Here is a 26151-nt window from a genome sequence, read left to right on the forward strand (position 1 = left end):
AATGTATTTATGATGGCATTAAGGGCCCACCCTGATAATCTCCCCAACTCAAGATTCTTAATTTTGAACTTAATGAGTCTTTCCCCATATAAAGTAATATTCCCAGGCTCCACGAACTAGAACCTGGATATCTTTGCAGGCCATATTCAGCTTACTGTATGGCTCCAAACCATTCAGTATGGCCAGTTTGGTGTTTTGTTTTGTTTTAACTCTTCATAGGAAATTCAACCACATTATGAACACAATCATTCATTGATTAACATTTTGCTTCCTTTCAGCATCCATTTGAGTGTCATTCAGGTAGCAATGGCTCACAGTCCTATTATCAAAGAAAAACTATTATTCAAGTTACACACATTTTACTTTATGCATAGCTGTGTTCTTGGTTTTGTGGACAAAAAGTTGAATAAAATATAATTATTGCTTTCAAGGAAATTATAGTAAATGCATTTCCAAGGATATTCCAAAATATGATTAGAATAATAAAAGAATGCTTCTTCGTGTAATACTCTAGTAAAGACAAAAGGAGTCAATGACCAGCAGAGAAACCAGAACATTCCTTCAAGTTTCCTTTTTCTTATCTTTCACAAGGTGTTCAATCAAGTGCAAAGAGAAAAGATAAACAATTCAATCATCCTCTCCAGAAAAGGAGGAAAAATTAATTGAAAAATATACGGTGACAGGGAATAAAAAGTACAGCATAGTGAGTATTGTAATTGGTATTTTAATAGCGTTGTATAGTGACAGATGGTAGCTACATTTGTGGTGAGCACAGCCTAATGTATGAACTTGTTGAATCACTATGTTGCACACCTGAAACTAATGTAACATTGTGTGTCAACTATACTCAAAGAAAAAAATATGGTGACACACACAATGTCATGTGCATGATAACTGATCTCCCACAACAACATAGAACTGATTTCTCAGTTGTCTGAAAAGAGTGATATCCACTATGGCATGAACATGTCTCACAATGAACAACATACATGCATCAGTTGGGTATTTCAGTGATCTAAAATGGCAAATGATAGGGGAAGTTGATATATTGATATACTGACATATTTATTAATCTTTTCACAGAAAAGGACCATAGACACCCAAAATCAATGGATGAGAAAAATTCCACCAAAGTGGAAGAGTTTATACTTTTAGGGTTCACAGCAGACTTGTGGTTACAGAAAGTACTCTTTGTCATTTTCCTCATCATCTATGTCACCAGTCTCTCAGGGAACATCACCCTGATTTCTCTGATCTGTGCTGATTCCTGGCTCCACACAGCCATGTATTTCTTCATTGGGAATCTTTCGTTCCTGGATCTCTGGTACTCCTCTGTCTATGCTCCCCAAATTCTTATGACCTGCATCTCGGAAGACAAAAGCATCTCCTTTGCTGCCTGCCTAGCTCAGTTCTTTTTCTCTGCTGGGTTGGCATACAGTGAATGTTACCTGTTCGTCACCATGGCTTATGACCGCTATGTGGCCATCTCCAACCCTCTGCTTTATTCGCAGGTGATGTCCTCAAGGTTATGTGCAAGTCTTGTTGCAGCTTCATACCTTGGTGGCTTTCTTAACTCAACCATCATTACCAGTGAGACATTTACCCTGAGCTTCTGTGGGAGCAATGTCATTGATGATTACTTCTGTGATCTGCCCCCTCTTGTCAAGCTGGCTTGCAATGTGAAGGAGAGCTACCAGACTGTGCTCTATTTCATACTGGCCTCCAATGTCATTGCTCCCTTTGTGCTCATCCTCGCCTCCTACCTCTTCATCATTGTTGCCATCTTGAAGATCCGCTCCACCCAAGGCTGTCTAAAGGCTGTCTCCACCTGTGGCTCTCACCTGACAGCTGTCACCTTGTACTATGGCTCTATTCTCTTCATTTACTCCCGACCAAGTACCAGCTATGCCCTGGAAAGGGATAAAGTGGTGTCGGTGTTCTATACTGTGGTGATACCATTGTTAAATCCTTTGATCTATAGCTTAAGAAATAAAGATGTTAAAGATGCTCTGAAGAAAATGTTGGATAGGGCACCATTTTTTAAATGAAAATACTTGGAAAAGATGACTATATTTTTTTTCTAGGTTATCTCCACATCATTGTGATTAGCCTAGACTCTCAGAAATAACAAAAATAAGCAAAAAAATAAAATTACTGGATAATGTGGAAACACTTGACTGCAATTGTCTTTTTAAGTTGGCACTAATGTATTTGAATATGTGCTTAAAATAAATAAGGTGGGTACATTTGGAAAAACTGCTATGCCTGCCACCTGGGAACAGTCTAAAATTCCTGGGATTCTGAAAAGGGTGAAGGAGAGCAGTTTTTGTTTTGTTTTGTTTTTTGTTTGCCATGATACAAAGATTTTTTGGCAACAGATATAGGAAAGAACAAATATCTCAGAGTCACAGTGAGCTTTCAGTGAGGGAGTATTGCCTCAACAATTAGAAGAATCAAGGGCAAAAGAATAGCAGCTGTATGAAGACAGAAATGGAGATATAGATAGAAATAGATAAGTAGGGAGACAGAGAGAGAGATTTCAAAAAGCTTTTACACCCATGAGAAGATTCATTGTGAAAATCTCTACTAGGTGAAGCAATAAACAGCCTTTAAGGTTCTATGAATGTTTGTGTTGCTTTGCGTATGAATTCATGACAACTTAGAGACTATTTCATCATGATGTCTCTCATTTCCTAATTTTACATCCTTTTACATATAAAATGTGAAGCAGTACCCACACATAAGAAACCTTAGTGTTGATAACTAAGTATATTCGTTTGCTAGTGTTGCCACAACAAAATACCACAGACTGGGTGGCTGAAACAACAGAAATTTATTTTCTCACAGTTCTGGAGGCTAAAAGGTCAAGATCAAGGTGCTGTTATGGTTGATTTGTTCTGAGACCTCTTTCCTTTGCTTGTAGGTGGCCACCCTCTTGCTTTCTCCTCACATGGTCTTTCCTGTGCACAAGTAACCCTGGTACCTCTTTGTGAGTCTAAATTTCCATTTCTTCTTTTTATGAAGACTTGGATCAGATTGGATTAGGGCTCACCCTAACCATCTCATTTTAACTTCATCACCTTTTTAAGAAAAAGATTAATTAATTTATTTTAGAGGGAGAGAGACAGCATGAGTGGGAGGGAATAGAGGAAGAGGGAGAGAGACTCTCAAGCAGACTCCACACTGATCATGGAGCCCAACGAGGGGCTTGATTCACAGGACCCCAAGATCATGACCTAAGCCAAAACCAAGAGTCGGACCCTTAGGCTGCTGAGCCACCCAGGCACCCCTTAACTTAATCATTTCTATAGAGGCCCTATCTCCAAATACACTTTCTGAGTCACTATTAGTCAACATACTAATTTTAGAGGGTTGCCATTCAATCCAGAATATCAGGGTTTAATAGGAGTTTCCTGATGAATGAGACTGGAAGCACAGTGTAGACATGGAAACATAGATCTTCTGGCAGTAAAAAAAAAAATTATGGACCACAAATGATACATTCTAAAAAAATTTAATTAGAACAATTTGGAAAGTTTCTATTATCAGACACATTTGTGATTATATTGTGACTTAATGGTAAGAGAGTGAGATTTTGGTAAAATATTTTTATCTCATCATATCCTAATTAACATACCATCCCCATATCCAAATGAACTCTAATTGATTCTTTAGAGATTGAGGTGTGTATTTCTGGGCTGCTCTGTGGAAGAGGTCTCAAAGGTCTGTTGAGAAAATACATATATCGATTCCAGCAAAGCATGCCAAAATATCAGAGGAAAAGGAAAAGTCTGTCACTTCCAGCATCTGTCCTTCCTGGCCAAGGGTAAGCAACTGGAACCAGGAGTAGTTAAGTGGTTTGGTCTTTCTCTGGCCTCGAAGAAGAAGGGGAATACAGAGTCAGGCATGGCTCTCAAAGGATCGTTGTTATGCCAAATACACACACACATACACACAGACACACAATCTGCTATATAGGAGTCCATAATGATATGCCTAACCTTCATTTAGAATTTGAAATTCAATCTCATAGTTATTCTGGGTCATCATGTATTCACTAACAAAGTGGGGTAAACAAGAGGTGAATAAAGTTGACACCCTTTTGGAAAATGGTGGTTGTGGTGCTCCGTGCTGTCCAATCTACTGTGTGTGATATTTTCACTTCTTGCTACTAGTTTTCAGGTATTAGAGGGACACGTTCTTCCCCCAAATGTTTAGGGCTCCAGTGGAGGGAGCAGGAAACAGGAGAACACACATCTTATAGAAACCATTCTACATGGGATTTTAAGCACGATTGGCTCAGACTATTTCTGTATCTTTTATTTCACATCCACACTTTCATTGCAATTTATTTCAAATTCAAGCTGGATTTTAGGACATCCTGATTGCTTTGAGTGTGATGATTAGGAGGCCTGTCTTTAATAATCTTCCTTCTAAAGTGATACAGTATGCTGAGTCAGAAAAGTCCAGTTGAGGGTAAATTTGTCCTAAGTAGTTCGTACTAGGTTAGAAGTAGACAATACTTTGGGGGAAAACAACTTCAAGATATAAAGATAATTACCCATTTATTCATTCTAGAAATATTTATTAAGTGCCAATTAGTTGCTGGGAACAGTTCTATATGTGCTGGGTACAGCAGTAAACAAAACAGAGAAATTGTACTGACCTGTGTCATTGCATGCTGATGGGAAAAATGGACAATAAACCATATTCAGGAGTTAGAAGATGACAGTACATCTTGGGGAAAATAGAGCAGAGTCTGGGCTTACACCTCATCTCCTGCAAATCCTGTTCAAATGTCATTTTCTGAAAAAGGTCCGGTCTCATCACTCCATTTCAAATCCCATGCCCTCTTCCACACCAGCAATCCACATCCTCTTGTTTTGCTCAAACTCTGCTCTATTTTCCCCAAGATCATTTGTGTTGGTGTAAAGACCAAAATCCTTAATATGGCTTCCAATAGGCTTTGTGAGCTGATCACTCTTGTGGCTCACCTACTGGTTCCTCTCTGCACCCTGTCTTTACTTGATGCCTCTCAACTCTTTGAGCTCACCAGACTCTCTCTCATGTGAGGGCTCTGATATATGTTATTTTTTCTCATGGAGCTGCTCTCCTCTCCTCCTTACTCTTACAATGGGATAGTACTGAGCTCATTTCTCAGGTCTCTTTTCCATATCTCTTCTTTTGTGAAGACTTTGAGCAGTGACCAAAAAACTATTAATTTTTTTTTCAGTTATTTGCCTCTCTGAAGGGCAGGAATAGAAGAGTAGTAAGAGGCACTGTCAGATATTTTCATTTTTTCCCCAAGTTATTTCATATTAAAGATGAACTTATTAAGGCACAGGTATTTTTCATTATATAGATAAATGAACACAGCAGAGGAGGTTCATAGTAACTATTGGGATGATGGCTATCACCCACCAGTTTTATACATTATCAATATAATGACCATAAATCCCTGCCAAGATAACTATTACTCAAGCTTGAGTTAATTCAGAAAAAAATTATAGTGTACAAATGAACACCAGCATAGCACAATAAATGTGAAGCTCCCGGGATGTGAGATTATTAAGGGGAAATCAATTATGTGAGTAACTGAGTTTGGTTGAAGTCCTAAATAGGTGAAGACAAGTAGTGAGAGAGAGTTGTATGGAAGGGGGTGTAGGACTAAAGCATCTGTGCTTTGTGTGCTAATGAGATGAGATCCATTATATGGTAATAGTTGGAGGAATGAGTGATCTTCAGGATTCCAAGCTTTACCTACCACAGTCATGTCCTCTCTGAACATCATCAGTTACATTTGAAAGATAAGGACACCTAATATTTAAATATTAAGATACCTTCCTTCCTAAAAAGCAGAACAATAGACTTTGGGGCAGAAAATTCACATTTACAGTCCAGTTACAAACTGATTCTGGTTTAGCTCAAAGGAGAATGTTCTGAACATGGAAGTAAATCACAGTCTCTCTTATTTTTAGCTTTCTGCCACTACCTTTTTAACTAAGGGATAGTCAGCTGGCTACTGGGGCATATTCCATATGTTTTGAATTAGATTCCTCCTTTTAGCTTCTCCCTCAGAGTTTTAGAGACTCAAGATGATTTGGAAGGATTCATGGCTTCTCAATCAATCCTTGACACCAAAAATTTTGCTCTTCCTAATGTTCATCATTTATTATAACCAAAAATACCTCAGCTATGTATACGAATCTCATTTATCAACAAGAGAAAGTGGGGAAAGTGTTCTTAAAAAAGGCTTTTTCAAAGATCTTTTCATTAAGTAAAGAAATTCAGGTTGCCAAAGGATTATATATTGCCTTAACCAGGAGAACAAGAGAAAAACAATTTACTTATAAAAGACATAAATGGCTTAACAGTTGAGAGCACATACTCCTGATAAGGAGAATTCTGTTTTTAAATACCAGCTCTGCTATTGATCTGTTCTGTAACTTTGGAATTGTTTCTTAAACTCCATGAGAATCATAATAGTACCTACTTTATGAAGCTGTAGAAAGGATTAAATGGTTCAAGATTAGGATTTAGAATATTAACTGGCACATAGTGAGTAATTTATATTATATTAACTATATTATATTATTATATTACATTATATCATATCATACCATATCATATCATATCATCATATCATATCATATCGAATGTAAATGTACTGATAGTCACAGGAGTGGTACAGTGTGTTGGTATTAGTATAATTTTTCAGCACAATGCCTGACACATGCATTCTCAATAACGCATGAAGGAAATTAAAATTTTTTGAGCACTTACTATGTACTTAACGTTGGGCTGGATATTTTCATGCATGTTTTCTTCAATCAGACAGTGTGTTGGGGGCTTCATTTTTCTTCTCTGGTGGGACTAAGGGACTTGCCCTGCATTAAACAATTAATAAGTGAAAGCACTAATTTCACAATCAGATTCTAACACTAATTCCTGTGGTCTACCCAAGTCACTGAAATTCTATCATTCTAGGTAATCATGGATAAAAGTCCATGAATGTCCTAATAATTATGTACTTAACTTATGCCTTTGTTTATTTATTTCAATGGAAAAATCACAAAATGATTTTTTTTTTCCTCCTCAAAGTCTTTATCAGGCTTTCTCCTCTGTGGACATGGAAGTAGGAAATAGTACCATTCTGACTGAATTCATCTTGGTGGGCTTCTCAGCAAACTCACAGTGGCAGCTGACCCTATTTGGAATATTTCTCGTGCTCAATTTGATGACTTTGTCAGGGAACATGACCCTGGTTATCCTAATCGGAATTGATTCCCGCCTGCACACCCCTATGTACTTTTTCATTGGCAATCTGTCCTTTTTGGATTTTTGGTACACTTCTGTGTACACTCCCAAAATCTTGGCTAATTGTGTCTCAGAAGACAAACGTATTTCCTTGGCTGGATGTGGAGCACAGTTGTTTTTTTCCTGTGTTGTAGCCTACACTGAGTGCTATCTCCTAGCAGCCATGGCATAGGACCGGTATGCAGCAATCTGTAACCCATTATTTTATTCAGGTATTATGTCCAGTTCTCTCTGTACTGGGCTCGTTGCTGGCTCCTACTTAGGAGGGCTTTTGAATGCCACAGCCCATACTGCCAACACTTTCCCCTTGAGTTTCTGTGGTAAAAATATTATTGACCACTTCTTCTGTGATGCACCACCATTGGTAAAAATGTCTTGTACAGATACCCACGTCTATGAAAAAGTCCTCCTGGGTGTAGTGGGCTTCACAGTCCTCTCCATCATTCTTGCCATCCTGATTTCCTATTGCAACATCCTTCTGGCTATCCTGAGGATCTGCTCAGCCTTAGGAAGGCGCAAGGCCTTCTCCACCTGTGCTTCACCTCATCTCCATCATGCTCTTCTATGGATCCCTGCTCTTCATGTATTCAAGGCCAAGTTCCACCTACTCCCTGGAGAGAGACAAAGTGGCTGCTCTGACCACACCGTGGTCAGTCCACTGCTCAACCCTCTCATCTACAGCCTGAGAAACAAAGATGTCAAAGAGGCCTTGTGGAAAGCAACACTAACCATAAGGCCACAGAGATGAAGGTTATCTTTTTTGCAGAATGTTCTTATTGCATAATTTTCCAAATTATTGGCTTATATGTATGTTGGTAATCATTGCAATTTTCAAGTAAATACAAGTCATACTTAAAGCAATGACACATTAAGGAAACCACTCTTGTTTATTATTATTTTGTGATTAAAATATTTAAAACCTATTAGTTTTGGGTTGTCGTTTGATGTTTTACAATACTGTATTTTACTTTCTTATAGTGCTAGATTTACATAAAACTTATCCCCTTTATTATCTTTGGGGGATCTTGGAAAGAGAAAAGGAATTGGATAGTTTTTGTGCACGCAGTTTGTCTTTGAACCTTGACAAGCAAACTTTATTGTGTGGGGAAAAGATCTAGAATGGTTAAACTGCTGGAAATTTACTCAAGATTTTACAAATATTTATTTTTAGTAAGGCGTTCTCTCCATACTTCTTCATAAAGCTCTAATTGAGTATACAAAAAATATCTTTGTAAACCTTGTGTTTTCTACATCAATTTAATATTAGCAATATGTTTAAGAGTTGCTTAGAATGAGCGAATAAACAAACAGCCAAAATGTCTTTCTAAACCCATGAAGAGGTATGTGTCTCTGAAATTGTATATCACCTCAAAAGAGTGATCTCTCCACGGAGAATAGAACAAGTATTCTGCTTTACACTCTCTCACTTCATACCAACTCATATTCTCTGTGAAGGAAAAGATCAAGACCCAGTGGAACAAACCATAACAAACAAACTGACTAACAAAAACACCTCTATATTCTAGACCCAATACTTCTTTTTTTTCCCACCAGAAGATTTTAAGCATAAAGAAACTTACAGCTTATCAGTACATGACAGATTTAGTTGGTATTTTTTCAATACTCCTTATAACCACAGTGAAAATTAAGAATTATTAGTTACATGTGACAAATGAATAGCTGTGCCTCACCAGTTAGTACTTTATTATTGAAAGACTATAGCTATTGATGTAATGGGCACAGTTATAAGATGCATTATTTATTTATTTATTTATTTATTTTTAAAGATTTTATGTATTTATTATTTAAGAGAGAGAGAGAAAGAGAGAGTTTGAGAGAACAAGTGGGAGGAGGGGCAGAGGGAGAAGCAGACTTCCTGTGGAGCAAGAAGCCTGATGTGGGACTCAATCCCAGGACCCTGGGATCATGACCTGAGCTGAAGGCAGAAGTTTTAACAACTGAGCCACCCAGACACCCTATAAAATGCATTTAAATTAAAATTTTAGAACAAATAGGTGGAGTCACTTCAGCATTTCTGTTAGCTCTGGCACTTCTGATCTTTCTTTTTCTCTGCATTCATCAAATAACACCTCATTGCCTTCTCTTTTCATCAAAATATTCTTAACATTTTTAAATTCTTTTTTTATAAAGATTTTTATTTTATTTAACAGGGAGAGAGAGAGGAAGAAGGAGAGAGAGAGAGAAATAGCAGGGAGACGGGCAGAGGGAGAGGGAGAGAATCTCAAGCAGACTCCCTGCTGAGCACAGATTCCCACCTTGGGGCTTGATCCCATGACCCTGAGATCATGACCTGAGTCAAAACCAAGAGTCAGATGCTTAAGTGATTGAGCCACCCAGGCACCCCAAGATTTTTTTTTTATTCTTCTATTACAGAAGTTCTGCAAGTATTGGATGAGAAGGATTTGGGGTGTATTACACAAGCCTCCAGAATTTCTTTACATTCCTATAAAGCTCAGTATGTATGGAAAAAAAATAGGTCAATCTTAGGGGAGATAGCAAAGTAAAATTTAATCTTTTGGGATCTTAGAAGCAATATATATACACTTCTATTTTGCATTAAACCCTAATCCTGCTTTTTAAAACTATGTTAATATTAAATTGAACCAATATTTTGTAATATAGATTATAGTCCGATCACTAAAGCAAATCAAACTAATATAAACAAAACTTTTTTCACTGGATTTCTTTAACTAGAAAAAAAGGTGTGTTTAAAAAAGCCAGTTTCCCAAGCTTCCTCTGAAGCAGTCCATTCTTCCTGAGCACTGATTTGAGAAATGTATGTCAATTCAGACTTCCGATTGTGTTAACCAGACAAGTTTTTTCAGGGTTTCTTTCACATCCTTATTCCTCAGACTATAGATCATGGGGTTCAACATGGGGAACAGCACAGTATAAAATGTTGATACCATTTTATCCCTTTCGAGGGAATAGTTGGAACTTGGGCAAGAGTAGATGTAGAGAATGGAGCCATAGTACAAGGTGACTGAGACCAGGTGGGAAGAGCAGGTGGAGAAGTTCTTGCGGCGGCCCGGGGTGCAGCGGATCCTCAAGATGGCAGCGATGATGAATAGGTAGGAGGCGAGGATGAGCACCGTGGGGGTGATGACGTTGGAGCCCAGGAGGAGATACAGCACAGCCTGGTAATTCTCTTTCACATCACATGCCAACTTCACCAGTGGTGGGACATCACAGAAAAAGTCGTCGATAACATTGTCACCACAAAAATCCAATGTGAATGTGTTGCTGGTGAGTATTATTGCATTGACAAAACCTCCAGTATAGGAATATATAACCAAACAGATGCACAATCTCCTTGACATGGCTTGACCATAAAGCAGGGGGTTGGAAATGGCTGCGTAGCGGTCATAAGCCATGGTGGCTAACAGGTAACACTCACTGTATGCCAGCCCAGCTGAGAAGAAGAACTGACATACACAGCCAACAAAGGAGATGCTTTTGTCTTCAGAGATGCAGGTCATGAGGATCTTTGGGGTGTGGACAGAGGAATACCAGAGATTCAGAAAAGACAGATTCCCAGTGAAGAAATACATGGGTGTGTGCAGCCGGGAGTCATTACAGATCAACACTATGAGGGTGGCATTTCCTACCACTGTCACAGAGTACACACCAAGGAATACCACAAACAAGACCAGCTGCATCACTGGGTCTGTTGTGAAGCCCACCAGGATGAACTCAGTCACCGTATGATTGCTTCTCTCCATGGTTTAATGAGACCTCACCTACAAATGAAAGAGTGAAGAGTTTAATTCCCTCAACCAATACTATGGGAGAGCAATCTTACTGTGGGAGAGCAATCTCTGTGATAAGCCTGTGAGATTCAGTCAAGCCTATAGTTGCTAGGGCAAGGGAGAATCAGAGCAGGAATCTTGCCTGACTAGGGCATGCGATGGGAATGTCAACATATTCATTTCAATGAAATGCATTTAATAATAGGAAATCTTGGGTGCTTTGGGGGCTTATTCATTTCTTAAGAAAATATTTCTTGAGCCCCAGGTGCCCTCTTGGCATTGGGATACAGCAGTGAGGACAATAGGTCTGACCCTTATTCTAAGGAGACTTTATTTAGAAGGACGACTACATAATAAATGAACAAATACATGTAGAAATATTTTTAGTTAATGTTAAGAGATATTAAGAAAAGAAAACTGGATGGTGGGGTGAAAATGAACTGGTAGAGGAGCTAATCAAACTTAGACACCGAGAGGAAAAAGTCCTTTCCTGTTTCCCAGCTACACATGGACAAGTTGTTCAAAGTCCATGAGAGATGGGAAAGTCCTTGTGGTTTAGAAGGTGGTGACATTTGAAAGATGGCAGAATATGCCACCCCCAAATATGCCTTTTTAGCATATTTTTCTTTTTCACTAATGTTGTAGCATGTATCATTACTTTGTTTTTATTGCCAAATTATATTCCTTTATATGGATACACCATATTTTGTTTACCTATTCATCATGGATGTATGTTTTATTGTTTCTATTTTTGCCAATTACAAACAATGCTGCTACGAACATCCTTGTACAAGTTTTGTATAGACATATGTTTTCATTTGTCTTGAGTAGATAGATACCTAGGAGTAGAATTGCTGTAGAATTCGGAAAGAAATTTCAGAGTGGAGACCAATAAATTAATCCAACTGGTTATGTCAAGTAACAAAATATGTGATGTCACTGTAAGTCTTTTGGGTCTAAAAGCCTGGGACTTAACATTATTCTCCAGGTTTTATAACTAGCCAGGTACAATGCTTAAAAGGACACCTATCCCAACTTGATATTGTTTTTAGTAACAGTTCTCAATTTTATCACATTGAAAAACTTCCACTTTATAACAAGCATTTAAAATACTTCCTTTATAGTCCTAAAATGAAATTTATGGTTAATACAACCTACCTACAAACATATGTGTGTATATGTATATAAAATATCTAATTCTAATTATAAAAGTGATAAAAAAAAGAAAAGTAGCTCATAATATAACTATTATATGGTAATAATTATAGGGTTTATTCTAAAATAATGTGAATTTTAATATGTCAATCCTACAACATTTGGTGAAATGGTTATATATGTACGTAGAATCATCACAAATGTATTAGTGATTCAAATATCAAGAGTGGCATTTCCATCAGTGATAACATTTTTCTGACAAGGTGAATAATTCTTGATAAAGTTCCAAACAAAATAAATGACACTTTTCCCTCAATTTTGAATTCTTAGGTGAGTTGATTTATAGTATAACCTTGCAAAATATAGTGTTTATTTGTAAAGTGGAGTAGATTTTAAACTCATAGAATTACAAAGATCTTTTTTGCATGCACAAATGTCCATCAAGACACTGGCTGTAGAGGGTGGGACTTTTTTTTTTTCCTTTGGATGGGACTGCCCCCTAGGTAAAAAATATTTTCATTGTTGTCTACTGCTTATTAAATGGCCCCTTGATCTTTCTGGCAGCCAAAAATCCAACTGCACTTTTCAGAAATGTTCCTTAAAGGATGTTATCACTCTGTGAAGAAACCACACTCCACAGCTTTGTATTTTACTTTGTGACCTATTACAGGTCTCTTCTGGGGATTATGTGAAAAAATAGAAAATACCTGGAGAATATCTGACTGGTAAATTTCTACTTTTCATAGGCATACAGGGTCACTGGAGCCAAGCAGAGATGAGATCCCACTAGGATGTAAATTCCTTGAGAGCAGGATATTTGTCTCTTTCATTCATTATTATATGCCTAGTACCTAGAATAATATCTGGCATATAATAGACACACTATAAATATTGAATGAATGGATGAATGAATGGGCAGCCCTGAGTTGGAAAAGAAACAAACCAATAGAAATGATTTTCTGGGTGCTTCTAATTATGTCATTTTACTCTTTAACCATCAACAGAATTGTTTGATATCCCACATGCATTTCTGGCACCAGTAATCCCTGCCTTGATCTTTGCAAACAGAAATAGGAAGAAACAAAGGAATCTGCTGCCTACAAAAAAGCCTTACCAAATATTTGTTTGCCTAAATGGAGTGAGTCTGTGAAGACTTTTTTTTTTTTTCCACGTGAACAACAGATTTTCTATCCTCATATGTCATGATGGATAGGAAGCATGCCTTTACAGTCAGAACTGAGTGCTCCAAACCAGAGATACCCAGGATATCATGGAAAAAGCGTTTGACTTTCAGGAGATTAACAAAGATTCAAGTTCTCTATCATTGGTCAACATTGTAAAGCCTCAATTTCTTCATATGTAGGGGATAACTTATCTCTCCTTAGGGTTGTTATAAAGGAGATAACTCAAGTAAAGGCTAAGCACAGTGCCTGGCACATCGTAACCACTCAGGTAACCAGTGGTTCTCAAATTCTGTGCCTGTAAGAATCACCTGGCCCAGCCCCAGAATTTCTAATTTAGCAAGCTGTGGGTGGGGCCCAGGAACTTGCTTTCAGTATTGCAGCCCAAGGGCTTGTAATGCAGATTGTCCATAGATCAAGTCTGACAAATGCTGAAATAAATATCATTTCTATTCTTCTTCTTCTTCTTTTTTTTTTTTTTAAAGTAGGCTCTACACTCAGCATGGAGCCCAATGCAGGGCTTGAACTCATGACCCTGGGATCAACCTGAGCTGAGATCAAGAGTCAGGCACTTAACCCACTGAGCCATCAAGGCACCCCTCAGTTACATTATTCTTATTCTTTATCATAGAAGTCTGTCTGCCATTACAATGTTGTAAAGACTTGAGGAGTTAAAGATGTGTTGCATAATGTTATACATTTAAAGAGATGAGCTATGAACAGATCTACTTTGACTGCTAATGCCAGAACAAAAACAAGTAAGGCATACATTTCCTTGGGTAGAGACTGGCTTGAAGAATTGAGTTCTGTTTTGGGGCACCTGGGTGGCTCAGGTGTTAAGCTTCTGCCTTCGGCTCAGGTCATGATCCCAGGGTCCTGGGATCAAGCCCCACATTGGGCTCCCTGCTCGGCAGGAAGCCTGTTCTCCCTCTCCCACTCCCTGCTTGTGTTCCCTTTCTCGTTGTATCTCTCTCTGTCAAATAAATAAATAAAAAATCTTTAAAAAAAATTGAATTCTGTTTTGTTAACCCAACTGCAGTAATCTGGATGTGCTTGCTAACAAGCAAACATGTGATTCTTCCTAACTAAAGTTATACTTTTGTACAACAAATTAATAATGCATTTCCAACCCTAATTACTAGAATATAAAGGTTTGTGTTGAGAGATAGGTCCTTTTATCTGGAATTCTTCTCAAAAATACCATATGATGTGATGCTTTCTGAAAGCATATCAAACTGAAAGAAATTTGAACTTTTTTGGATGGCTTTGGCCCTTAATAATCTCTAGTAATCTCAGCTGCTTCATCCTGTTGCCCCAGCTGTTCTGTAGATATTAACAGTGCTGTTTCTTTTGTAAGAAGAGACGTTGTTTGTTTGTTTGTGCACTTAGTTGTTTCTTTCTCCCTTGCCTTTTTTTGGTAATGTTAATTTCCTTTTTTGGTCTTTAATAGCAGGCATTAGCAGTCAAAGTAGATCTGTTCATAGCTCATCTCTTTTCATATGGTCTTTTCTTCTTGTGAACACGACAGCTTCAGAAACTGCAATAGGAAGATGGTGAAGATATTTCAAAGGAGCCCTTTCTTTAGCACTTACGATATCTCAGTATGTACATGACCTTTGTCCTGGTTGTGAGGAAAAAGTAAAAATTTCCATCTACACCTAACATCTGGATCATATAACTTACCTAAAATTCTCAGCAATGCCATCACCTCAGCAGAATTCAAATCTGCTTGCCTCAGAACTTTTATAGCAGTTTCTGTATCCCCAGAGTTGGAGATTCCTGCTACCCCTCAGGATTTCATAAACTTGGGAAATAACTAACCAGACAAAGAAAATTGTATGTTGACAAATGGGGTAAGGTTTAATAATGGAGAATTCTTTTCTTGAGACTACAATTCCCTGGTGAAAATGTAATCAGTCATAATTTGTATTCTCATTTTCTCTTGACTTGTGTAGAAGCTAAACTAGACATATATGTGCACATATATTATGTATGTAAATATACATTCATATACATATATCTGCATATTAAAGCACATTTGTTCAACAATACAATATTTTCATTAATGTTGAATACTTTTTGTCCTTCAAAATCCATTCTCCACCCTTTGAACCTCCTCTTTGCTCCAGGATACTCAGCTATATTAACTGCATCAGCAGGCTCCTTTGCGCTCTGTCTACTTAATGGAGTTAGCCAGTGATTGTCATTGGTGGGGAAGAGATTGAGGTCTGAGTGGTTTTCTCCAGTCCCTTTTCTTGCAAAGATGCCACAGCTGGCTGCATCCCTGGATTTACCAGGTGATTCATTTCAAAGCTCTCTTTCCATGCCTCATGACCTCTGTGTCTTCATGCACCTTCAAAAATAGAAAAGGGGGGGCACCTAGTGGCTCAGTTGGTTAAGCTTCTGCCTTCAGCTCAGGTCATAATCTCAGGGTCTTGGGATTAAGCCCCATGTCAGGCTCCCTGCTCAGTGGGGAGACTGCTTCTCCCTTTCCCTCTCCTCAGCAACCCCCCCCCCCCCCCATGTTCTTTCTATCTCAAATAAATAAAAAATCTTTAAAAAAAACTAAAAAATGTTATAGCTCTCAGAATTTATTAGTTCTGAAGTTATTACACTATTCCTTAGGAATTCTCTATATCACATTTCTTTGTAATAATCCCTTTTTAAACCCTTCCCAAATTAATCAATTTAATTGGCTATCTGTTACTTGCCAGATACTGATCCTAGAAGTAGTACTAGGAGATAATCCAAATGGGATTGGATTGTTCATATATTTGAAGGTTAGGCATATAAATCCATCATGGTGGGAAATGGGACAATGGCAATCTATTGCATCCAGTAGCATCAAACTTAATTAAATGATCACCAGTGGCTTCATGGAATGAAGGACAGGTAGACAGCATGGCTTTTTTTTTTTTTCCTGTGGCACAGAGGCATGCAATAATATCATGTAGTGATTTGGCTTCTGCTGCAGTTTAAACCTGGACTATCTGACTTAAACAAACAGGCAGCCAGAAAGCCATATTGCAGTGAATACTCTCCGAGACAAGATGGAAGGAACTACCCAGTATGCCATAGCTGGGTGGTAACCAAATATTTTGTTCAGACGTTTGTGGCAATGTCTCATGGATTAGGTGGTTCTTAAGGAGTGAGGTTGATGGGAAACCAACCAAGGTATATTTTTCTTGTAAAGAAAAGCATTTTATTTTTACTTGGATAAAAACTAGCTCAGGATGTTCTAGTAGGGCAATAAGACCTTATATAATTCTCTGACCTAAGCTGGTGTACAGCCATTGAAAACATAGACTTATGGCAAGGCAAGGTCCCTTTGAGGAGGGACCTTGAAACTTAGCCAAAGTATACACTCTATGTCTTCCCCCAAGCCTTCTTGTGGATGGCTTGCTGCCGTTTATGAGGGTAATCCCATGTTAGGAAAATGGAAGTACCCAGATATTCTGTGGGTTATTAGATACTGGTTCTGAACTGACACTAATCTACAGAGATGGAAAACACTAGAGGTATATACTTGCCAGCGAGAGTAATGGAAACAACGTAAAAGATAATTTTAGCCTGAATGCATCTTTCAGTAGGTCCAATGGGACCAGGTATATAGCCAGTCATTATTACCCAAACCCAGAAATAATATTGTTATAGATATATAGACAGATACACAGATTGGAACAACATCCTTGTTCTAGTTCTATCTCTGGCCCATGGAATGAGGGTTATTAGGTTCAAGGTTCAATGTTCAAGTAGAAGTTGATATTGCTCTGCTGAGGCAGTAAACAAAATCTCAACCTGATGGGAAGTTCAGAGATTAGAGTTTCCATCAAAGACTTGAAGATACAAGGGTGGAGATCCCAATTCATCACCTTTAACTCATTTCTTTTGGGGGAAAGGGATTGAGGATGTGCAAGGTGGAAGTCATGAGAGAACACATTTTACAGATAGACATGCTCTGTGAATGTCAGTCAGCCTCTTTCTCCACACATACACAACATCTTTCTCCTCTTTCTCCTGTTCCTGCTCAACAGGCCCTTGTACAAATGACTTGAGCAACTGGAATGAGCTCAACAACATGTTTTTCTTCACGAAGACTAATTTCACTGTTTCCACTGTATCCCACATGCCAACAACAGAGATCACAACTGTGCCTCTGATAGGTCATCGTTTTCTGGGAGGATTGGTGAACCACTTGGGTAGCAGGGTGATTAGATTAGACTACTTATTACTAATCTAAAATTACAGAGTTAAAGACTTTCTTTCCAGGAATAATCACATTTTGGGAGATTTATTTGTTTTACATACCTATTTTCCTACCAGTTTTTCTTGCCAGCACCTGCAGATGTAGACTTACATAATGCCTTTTTGTGAACATGGTATCCCACGAAACATCGTCTCTACCAAGAAATACATTAGATGGCAAAGGAATGGTAACCATCTCCTCCAATCCACAGAAATAATTGAGTTTACTTTTTGCCCTATCATTCAGAAGTGATTCTATAGGATTTCTCTATACCACACATTTGAAGTGTGATTGACCTGATCAAATCATGGAAGGGCTATATGAAAGCTCAGTCATGGTTGTTGAGGTGTCTTCTAAGTATGCTGCATGCTTTAAAACAAGAGCCAATGTATGGTTTCATCTTGCTTTATCAAGAATGTACATGTCTGTGAACCAAGGGGATGAGTTGACATGGCACCTGTGGTGACCATGAAAATGAGCCTTTCAAAGCTCCAAGTGCAGGGAGTATAATTGTGCAAAGGTCCCTAGCTGCTGATCTTTGAAATACATTTCCCCATTTGTACCAAGGTCATGCTTCCCAGAGACTGTTTCCAGCTAATAACTGAGCACAGCAGGAATACCATCCCTCTTAGGCCCTGGATTGATGGCTAATTTTGGCTCGAGTACCTACCTTGCTGCACTTACCATAAACTGAACAATGGGCTAGGGTGCTTTTGCCTATCCTTCCTTTCCTCTCTTCTTCACTTGTGCTCAGACTTGCCTCATGATTTAGTGGCACTTCTTGCTTCTTCTGGCTCCCTCTCCATTTTCTCTTACACAGACACGACTGTTATCCCTAATAAAATCCTTGCACTTTTAATTCCACCTTAGTGTCTTCTTCTTGGAGAACCCTGACTACTACAGCCTCTTTTACTATTACATAAAAGAGCTAATGAGATTTTAATTTCTTTACCCATAACCTTATACTCAGTTTATTTGAAGTCTATGTGCACAAGCGTAGAATGTTCCAAAGGAACACCCTCAGTTATCTGATTAATTGGAATCTGGGACTGACTCTGGCCATGTTGGGCTCCTCATGCATTGGTCTAACAGGGGTCACTCCATTGGGTGGGTGATTGATCTCAATCACCAGGGAGAAATTAGTTAGTGCTACAAAATGAGATCAAGAAGAATTATGTTTGGAACTCAGGCGATTGAGCACTATATTTCATAGTATCCCCTTGGCCTTCTGTTTGAAAAGAAAAGTACTGCAACCAAATAAAAGCAAGATGATCAAAGACTCAGACCTAATAATAAGAAAATACAGACAGCGTACCAGATAATTCTGATCTAACTGAGCTGTTGAGAAAGAGTGAATGAACCACAGTAATACAAGAGGCAGGTAGAGAGTGGACTTTTAAAAAATGTTTAATTTAGTAAAACTTGTATATCTAAATAGTACAACTTAGAAACAACTTTCTTTTAAACTTCAAACTTCATTTGTGATTTGAGTAGTTAAATTCTTTTAGGAATTTATGGTGTAATTAATTATAAGTTAATTTGGGAGATTCTTTTGAATTCACAACCATAAACTGCAGGTGAAGCATTACCAACTGCAATTAAAAAACTTACTGCCAAACTTACACTTAAACATATTCTAAAATGTTTTCTAAAACATCAGTGCCACAAATTTAATTACATTTGTGTTATGTACTTATTTATTTTTACATCTTCTAAGATAATTCTTAGCTGTACTTCCTCTTCGCACTAGGGTCTTAGTAAGTTATTTAGACTTGATTCTGGAGTTGAGATAACTTTTTCATACACAACATAATATGACTCTACAATTTGGTCAATTAAAGTTACCGTCTCTGTGTAGATATTAATTATTTGGAAAATAGGAATTGATTGCTTATCCTAAAAGGATTAAATTAGGAGTTCTTGATAAATAGTTTGAGCATCTTTATTGTAGTAAAAATCAGGATTTATGATATTAGGATGTCTTAAGACCAGTTTTACTTTTTGTAACTGATGTTTCCCTTTGGAATGATGTATTTTCTAGTTTCACGAAAGCAACATTAAACACTCAATTTTCTGCTGCTGTAGCACACCAATTAGATCTGTTCACATCCCTTAAAAATATGTTTTATAGAAATTTTACTATTATTAGTGGGAAATAGAGAACATTTAGAAACGAGAGTCTGAGTTGGCATGAATAGAACCATTTTAGAACATTGTCTAAATCAAATATTTTGGAATTACACTATTGTGTTATGTCTCTGTTGGGGTACTATGTGTTACAACTAATACTGGTTATATGCCTTGGATATACTTTATGGATTAATGTGTATTATTGCTGGCCCTGATGAGTCTTTCCCTCTCTGTGTGGAGCTCCTACAGTTTAGGGGACTACTTGCTTGAATTTCACTTTCTTGTCATGTTTGTTTGTTTACCATTGCTTTTACCAGTAAAACATATTCATGTTTTATTGATATAAATTATATTTATATAGCCTCACTTTTAAAAATCAAAATTAAATGCAACTCATCGTATTTACACTTTTGTTTTATCACCACCTGTGTGTATCACCTATACAAATTTTTCTCTTTTGAGGAATGGGTGGTCATAGACTTTTTTCTCAAATTGTTTCATCTCATTGTAGTTATTATTCTTTATCATAATCATTGTGTTTTGATGCTCAGAATATCACAATTTGGATGTAGAAGACCTTACAAGTTCACCCTTGTAAAATAAAAGAGGAACTCTGGTAGTTACACAGTGATTTACAAAAATCATATCTATGGAAACTTGACTCATTTTTTCTTCATTGAAGGACTTATGTAAGAAAAATAGATTGGGGAGATCATGCTTGCTGAGTCTAGTTGTACCAAGTTATTTCATGGGTGCCTCTGGGTCTTTGTGATAATGCTTCTGGGGGCAAAAAGTGCATATAAAAAAGCTTCAGAAATCCCATTAAGGGAATAGAAAATGATAATTTGAACCAATTAATCTTCGTAAGAAAATACTAAAAATTAACTCAGCCTATTTGTTCCTAATTTTTAGGAAATAACCATATAGATACTATTCTGTATATGTCAATCAGCCGTAAATATTCTCATGCTAAGGGAGTGGGCTATTCTGTCATGTTATGAAGATAGAGGAGAATTTTTGGTTTTAAGTTTTTTATTTGTTTTTAATCTAGAGCAACATGAAATTCAATACAAATTCTTAAATTTTATATTTAAATTCTATCTCCTATTTTGTTCTAATCTTCTCTTATATCTTTTAAATTGTCATGTAGCAAGAATGTAAATTCTTTAACTTTCATTGAAAGAATTCTTAATCATGATGGAACACAACGGCAGCTCTTCTTGAAATAAAATAACCTGATAAAAAAATTGTCATTGCATCTCCCTAGGAGAGAATCTTGATTTATTTAATGAGTTTATTCAGAGCCTCTTTCACATCCTTATTCCTCAAGCTATAGATCATGGGATTCAACATAGGGAACACTACAGTGTAAAATGTAGAAATTATTTTGTCCCTGTCCAAAGAATAGCTAGATTGGGGACGAGTAGATGTAGAGAATGGAGCCATAGTACAGGGTGACAGAGGCCAGGTGGGAGGACACGTGGAGAAGGCTTTGAGGCGGCCCTGGGTGGAGCGGATCCTCAAGACGGTGGCAATGATGAACAGGTAGGAGGCAAGGATGAGCACCGTGGGGGTGATGACATTGGAGGCCAGAAGGAAGTACAGCACAGCCTGATAACCATCTTTCCTGCCACAAGCCAACTTCACCAGGGGTGGGACATCACAGAAAAAGTCCTCAATGACATTGCCACTACAGAAATTCAAGGCAAAAGTTCTTTTGGTGATGATGGAAGAGTTAGTAAAGCCACCAAGGTATGAGGATGTTACCAGAAATGCACAAAGCTTTATAGACATAGCCTGAGAATAAAGTAGTGGCTTTGAGATGGCAACATAGCGGTCATAAGCCATGGCGGCCAATAGGTAACACTCACTGTATGCCAGCCCCGCAGAGAAGAAGAATTGACATACACAGCCAGCAAAAGAGATGCTTTTGTCTTCAGAGATGCAGGTCATGAGTATCTTTGGGGTGTAGACAGAGGAATACCAGAGATCCAGAAAGCAGATTCCCAATGAAGAAATACATAGGTGTGTGCAGCTGGGAGTCATTACAGATCAATATTATGAGGGTGGTATTTGCTACCAGAGTCAGAGAGTACACACTAAGAAATACCACGAACAGGACAAGCTGCATCATCGGGTCTGTCGTGAAGCCCACCAGGATGAACTTAGTCACCGTATGATTGCTTCTCTCCATGGCTCACCTAAGATGAGAGAAAATGAGATTTCAGCTTGCATCATTGTGCTGAATAAATAGAAAATATACTAAATAAAAACGATTATATAAACTGGACTTTATTTTTCATTTGTATTTTTTGAGTCCTGATCATTTTTCTTCCCTCGATTCCAGACTCACTAGTTCAAATCCCTACTTAACATCTTTTACAGGAGATCTACTGGGCATTTCAAGAAAAACTGAGTTCCAACAGTCCTTCCTCAGACTGCTTTTCTCTCAGACTTCTCCACTGCAGTAAATGGCATTATCCCAGGGTAGGGGAAATCACTGACTCTTCTTGACTCCTCTCTGACTTTGACATTGTAACTGACTAATCAGCAACATCTTGATTCTACCCTCACAATATATCCAGATCCTGACCGGTGTTTCCCAGCTTCGGTGGTTCTGCCCTAGACTAAAACCACTGTGATTTCCCATGGGTGTTATCACAGAGCTTCTAAGGGTCTCCCAGCTTCCTCCCTCCTTCTATCCTTAGCCCAGCTGGGTCTCTGAACAAGATAGGCAGAGTGATCCTGTTAAAAGACCAGTTAGATCATGTTCAAACACTCCAGTGACTTCTCAACTTATTCAGAGTAAAGCCGAAGTCCTCACAAAGATGGACAAGCTTAGTGCCTCTCTGCTTCTGACTCCTCTTGTCTACTCCACCATGCCACCCTCCTTTCAATTCTTAGAATAAACAGGGGATGCTCTGAGCTTTTGGAGTTGCTTCTCCCTATGGCCAGGATGCTCTTCCTCAAGTATCTTTATAGTGAACTCTCTCACACTTTTCAAGTCTCAATTGCCACATCTTACCCCTTTTCAGGTGTTCCTGATCACCACATTGCAATCTACTTCCCTGACATTTCTTGTACCCCTTTTCTGCTTTATCATTCACCCTAGCACTGCTCATTATCTAATATTATGTACATCCCATTAATTTATTTTCTTTTCTCTTCACTAGAATGTTGTTTAAAAAAAGAGAGAGAGAGGGCGCCTGGGTGGCTCAGTTGGTTAAGCGACTGCCTTTGGCTCAGGTCATGATCCTGGAGTCCCTGGATCGAGTCCCGCATCAGGCTCCCTGCTCGGCGGGGAGTCTGCTTCTCCCTCTGACCCTCCCCCCCTCTCATGTGCTCACTCTCTCTCATTCTCTGTCTCTCAAATAAATAAAATCTTAAAAAAAAAAAAGAGAGAGAGAGAGAGAGAAGAAACGAAAGTGCATGTCCCAAAAAGAGTGCTTTGATCTCTGGGACAACAAATGAAGACTTAATTATAGTTTTTACATATCCCAGGAATGTAACCTTATAATAGTCAATGTGAAATGTCCTGATCAGTTCATCTGCATGATAAAAACCCTGTTTTCCCCTTACCCCCAAAAGATGTTCTGGCCTGAAATAATCCTTTCTTTTCTTTGCTAATATCTTCTTGTTCCACTCGCCTTCCTACACAAATGTTCCATTCCATACAGCTCCCAGTCCCTCTGCTTGCCAGATGGGTTGCTGCTGATTCACAAATCACCTAATGAAGCCAATTAGATCTTCCATTATACTGGATTGAATTTTGTTTCTCAACAAATACCCTTTCCCATCTCTTTTGATGGAAAACGTAGACCAGTTCAATGTTTATCTCATCTTAATGTGTAGGTTTTTATGAGATTTTGTGGGCTGTTTGTTTTAAATGAGCCACTTAATACAAACTGACAAGAATTGTGCAACAGGGTGAAATCTTTGAAAACATAGATCCTGAGAACTATGAGGGGTTTCCTGTGGGAAACACTGAAAACCCCTGGACTCCATCTTCAACTTAATATCTTCTAGCTTGATTGTTCTCTGATTGTCATAATTATCCCAGAATTCGATTATTTATAAAAATAGTAGTGTACAATTTTGAATATTTTCCTCTGATTTAAGCACTGTTGTTAGCGTTGTTATTTTATTCTTTCTTTTTTTTTTTAAGATTTTATTTATTTATTTGAAAGAGAGACACAGTGAGAGAGGGACACAAGCAGGGGGAGTGGGAGAGGGAGAAGCAGGCTTCCCACTGAGCAGGGAGCCCGGTGTGGAGCTCGATCCCGAGACCCTGGGATCATGACCAGAGCCGAAGGCAGACACTTAATGACTGAGCCACCCAGGCACCCCTTTTATTTTATTCTTTCCTACAACATCTATCATAGATATGTTGAAATATTAATAGCAATAATTTTACAGATGACCAAATTCAGTGTTAATAAGTAGCTAGTAAGTATACAATTAATAAGTGGTGTTGTCTAACTCCAGAGACCTGATATGTAACCACTAAACCATGTCCTTTCATATTTGATATTGGGTTAACAGTTGCTTGTAGACTCCATACATGGGCCTGTCTCTTTTTGGTTCTAACACCTTAACTCAAAACCAATAGGATAATGCTAACAAATTCAGATGTTGTCACCGGTAAGGACCTTGTACATGTGGGGTCAGATAAATGCTGCTAAGTAGTACCCAAATCATCTGGTAGAGTCCTGTGTTTCACATGTACAGCCAACCCTGATTATGAGCACAGAAATGGTCTACTCACCTAGCTCAGGACCAAGACACTTGCCTGAAACTTACAGTCACAGCCAGCAGAGGACCACACTGCGGATCCAAATATCTTATACTTGCTCAGGATCCCCAGTGTATTTGATTCCTTAAGCACCCCAGGGGTTCATAGTTTTGAAAGTGCCTAAAAGGCAATTAACCAAAAAGTGTATTAATTTTATTTAGGAGATGCTTCTTGCTCAATGCAAAAAAAGAGAGAATGATTTTTAAAGTACTAATAATTATTGTGATATTTTGAGAAACTACTCTTTGCAAAACACCTTCTTGGAAACTGTAATTGATTGTCAAACAACTCTATGGAGAAGGTATTGCAATTTCAATCACAGACAAGAAAACAGATCCAGAGCACTTAATTAACTTTCCCAAGGCAAACTCAGAAGTAAATGCAGTCAGGATTTAAACTCAAGGCAGCCTGATTATAAAATTCACAGTCTTGCCCCTGTACCATGTATACTTCAGAGAGACAAAATTTTTGAGTATCTGTTCAGCTGTGATCATAAATTTTTAGAAGAGGACTTCCTTATCATAAGTGCTTATACAGATAGATTTTGCAACAAATATATTCAGGCTCATATTTCATCACCTTGTTGCCCAGTTTTAAAATGACAAAGAAGATGTCATCTTGGCTATTGTCCCTAAAAGTGACCTGTCTAGTTTCTCCATTATTACCATAATAATATATACTGAATAATGAATACTTATACTGTCCCAGGCACTCTGCTGTGTGCTTTAAAAGAGTCATCTCATTTTACCCTTCACGATAATCTTGCAAAGTAAATGTGATTATTATCCCCATTTTACAGATGAACTATTTGAGATAGAGAAGTAATTGTTCATATATTGTTCAAGGTCACAAAATTTGAGGCTTATAGAGCCAAGATTCAAAACCAGTTCTCCCATTGTGTATCATCTGTCCCCACACCTACATATCTATCTAGTATTTACTATGTTCTTGATGCTCTTCCAGGCACTATGGACAAGAGAGATAACTAAGGCATGGGACCTGACCTCAACAAGATTGCAACTTATTGGCAAAAACCAAATCTTTGTAAACAAATAAGCACCACAGGTTGTGATAGAATTATCTATCGTCCCTGATGGTGGGAGGCAGGCCAGAGTGGAGAACTTGCTAGGGGAAATGAGGGAAGCGTTGTATTTGTGCTATGGGAGGTTTTACATAGGAAGGAGAAAAACATATCCTACTTGAAGAGGCATGGACAGTTACCATGTGTGAGGAAGGCATTTCTGGCAAAGAAAAAGAAATTACAACCACTAAGGCATAAAGGGAAGACAAGGAATGGAAGGGGGAAAAGCTATCCAAAGTTTGTGAGATCTGTGTGGAATATAGTGTATCTTGGTTGGAATGCTATTAGATGAGATTATGCAGGGCTTTTAACTCCACAGTCAGAACATTTTCAAAGACAATGGCTTAACCTAGACCAACATTAAAATGCTTGAGGGGAGCCTGGGTGGTACAGTTGGTTAAGCACCAGACTCTTGGTTCCACCTGAGTCATTATCTCAGGGTCCTGAGTTCGAGCCCCAAGTCAATTTTGTGCTCCCTG

General features: G+C 38.2%; 2 protein-coding genes and 2 pseudogenes across 2 annotated transcripts; 2 read left to right on the forward strand and 2 right to left on the reverse strand.

Moving 5' to 3' along the window:
- The first annotated feature begins 1109 nt into the window (after window positions 1–1109).
- On the forward strand, window positions 1110–2048 carry LOC110576127 (olfactory receptor 1013-like). Its single transcript, XM_021685212.1, has one exon. It carries the CDS (start codon window positions 1110–1112, stop codon window positions 2046–2048), a length of 939 nt encoding a protein of 312 aa, XP_021540887.1.
- A 5066-nt stretch (window positions 2049–7114) lies between these two features.
- On the forward strand, window positions 7115–8065 carry LOC110576126 (annotated as a pseudogene).
- A 2059-nt stretch (window positions 8066–10124) lies between these two features.
- Window positions 10125–11060, reverse strand: LOC110575807 (olfactory receptor 1013-like). Its single transcript, XM_021684838.1, has one exon. The coding sequence runs from the start codon at window positions 11058–11060 to the stop codon at window positions 10125–10127; it is 936 nt and encodes a 311-aa protein (XP_021540513.1).
- Window positions 11061–21080: 10020 nt separating this feature from the next.
- LOC110575806 lies at window positions 21081–21993 on the reverse strand (annotated as a pseudogene).
- Between the last annotated feature and the right edge of the window lie 4158 nt (window positions 21994–26151).

This window comes from Neomonachus schauinslandi, chromosome 11 (assembly GCF_002201575.2).
Source record: "Neomonachus schauinslandi chromosome 11, ASM220157v2, whole genome shotgun sequence".
Taxonomy (NCBI): domain Eukaryota; kingdom Metazoa; phylum Chordata; class Mammalia; order Carnivora; family Phocidae; genus Neomonachus; species Neomonachus schauinslandi.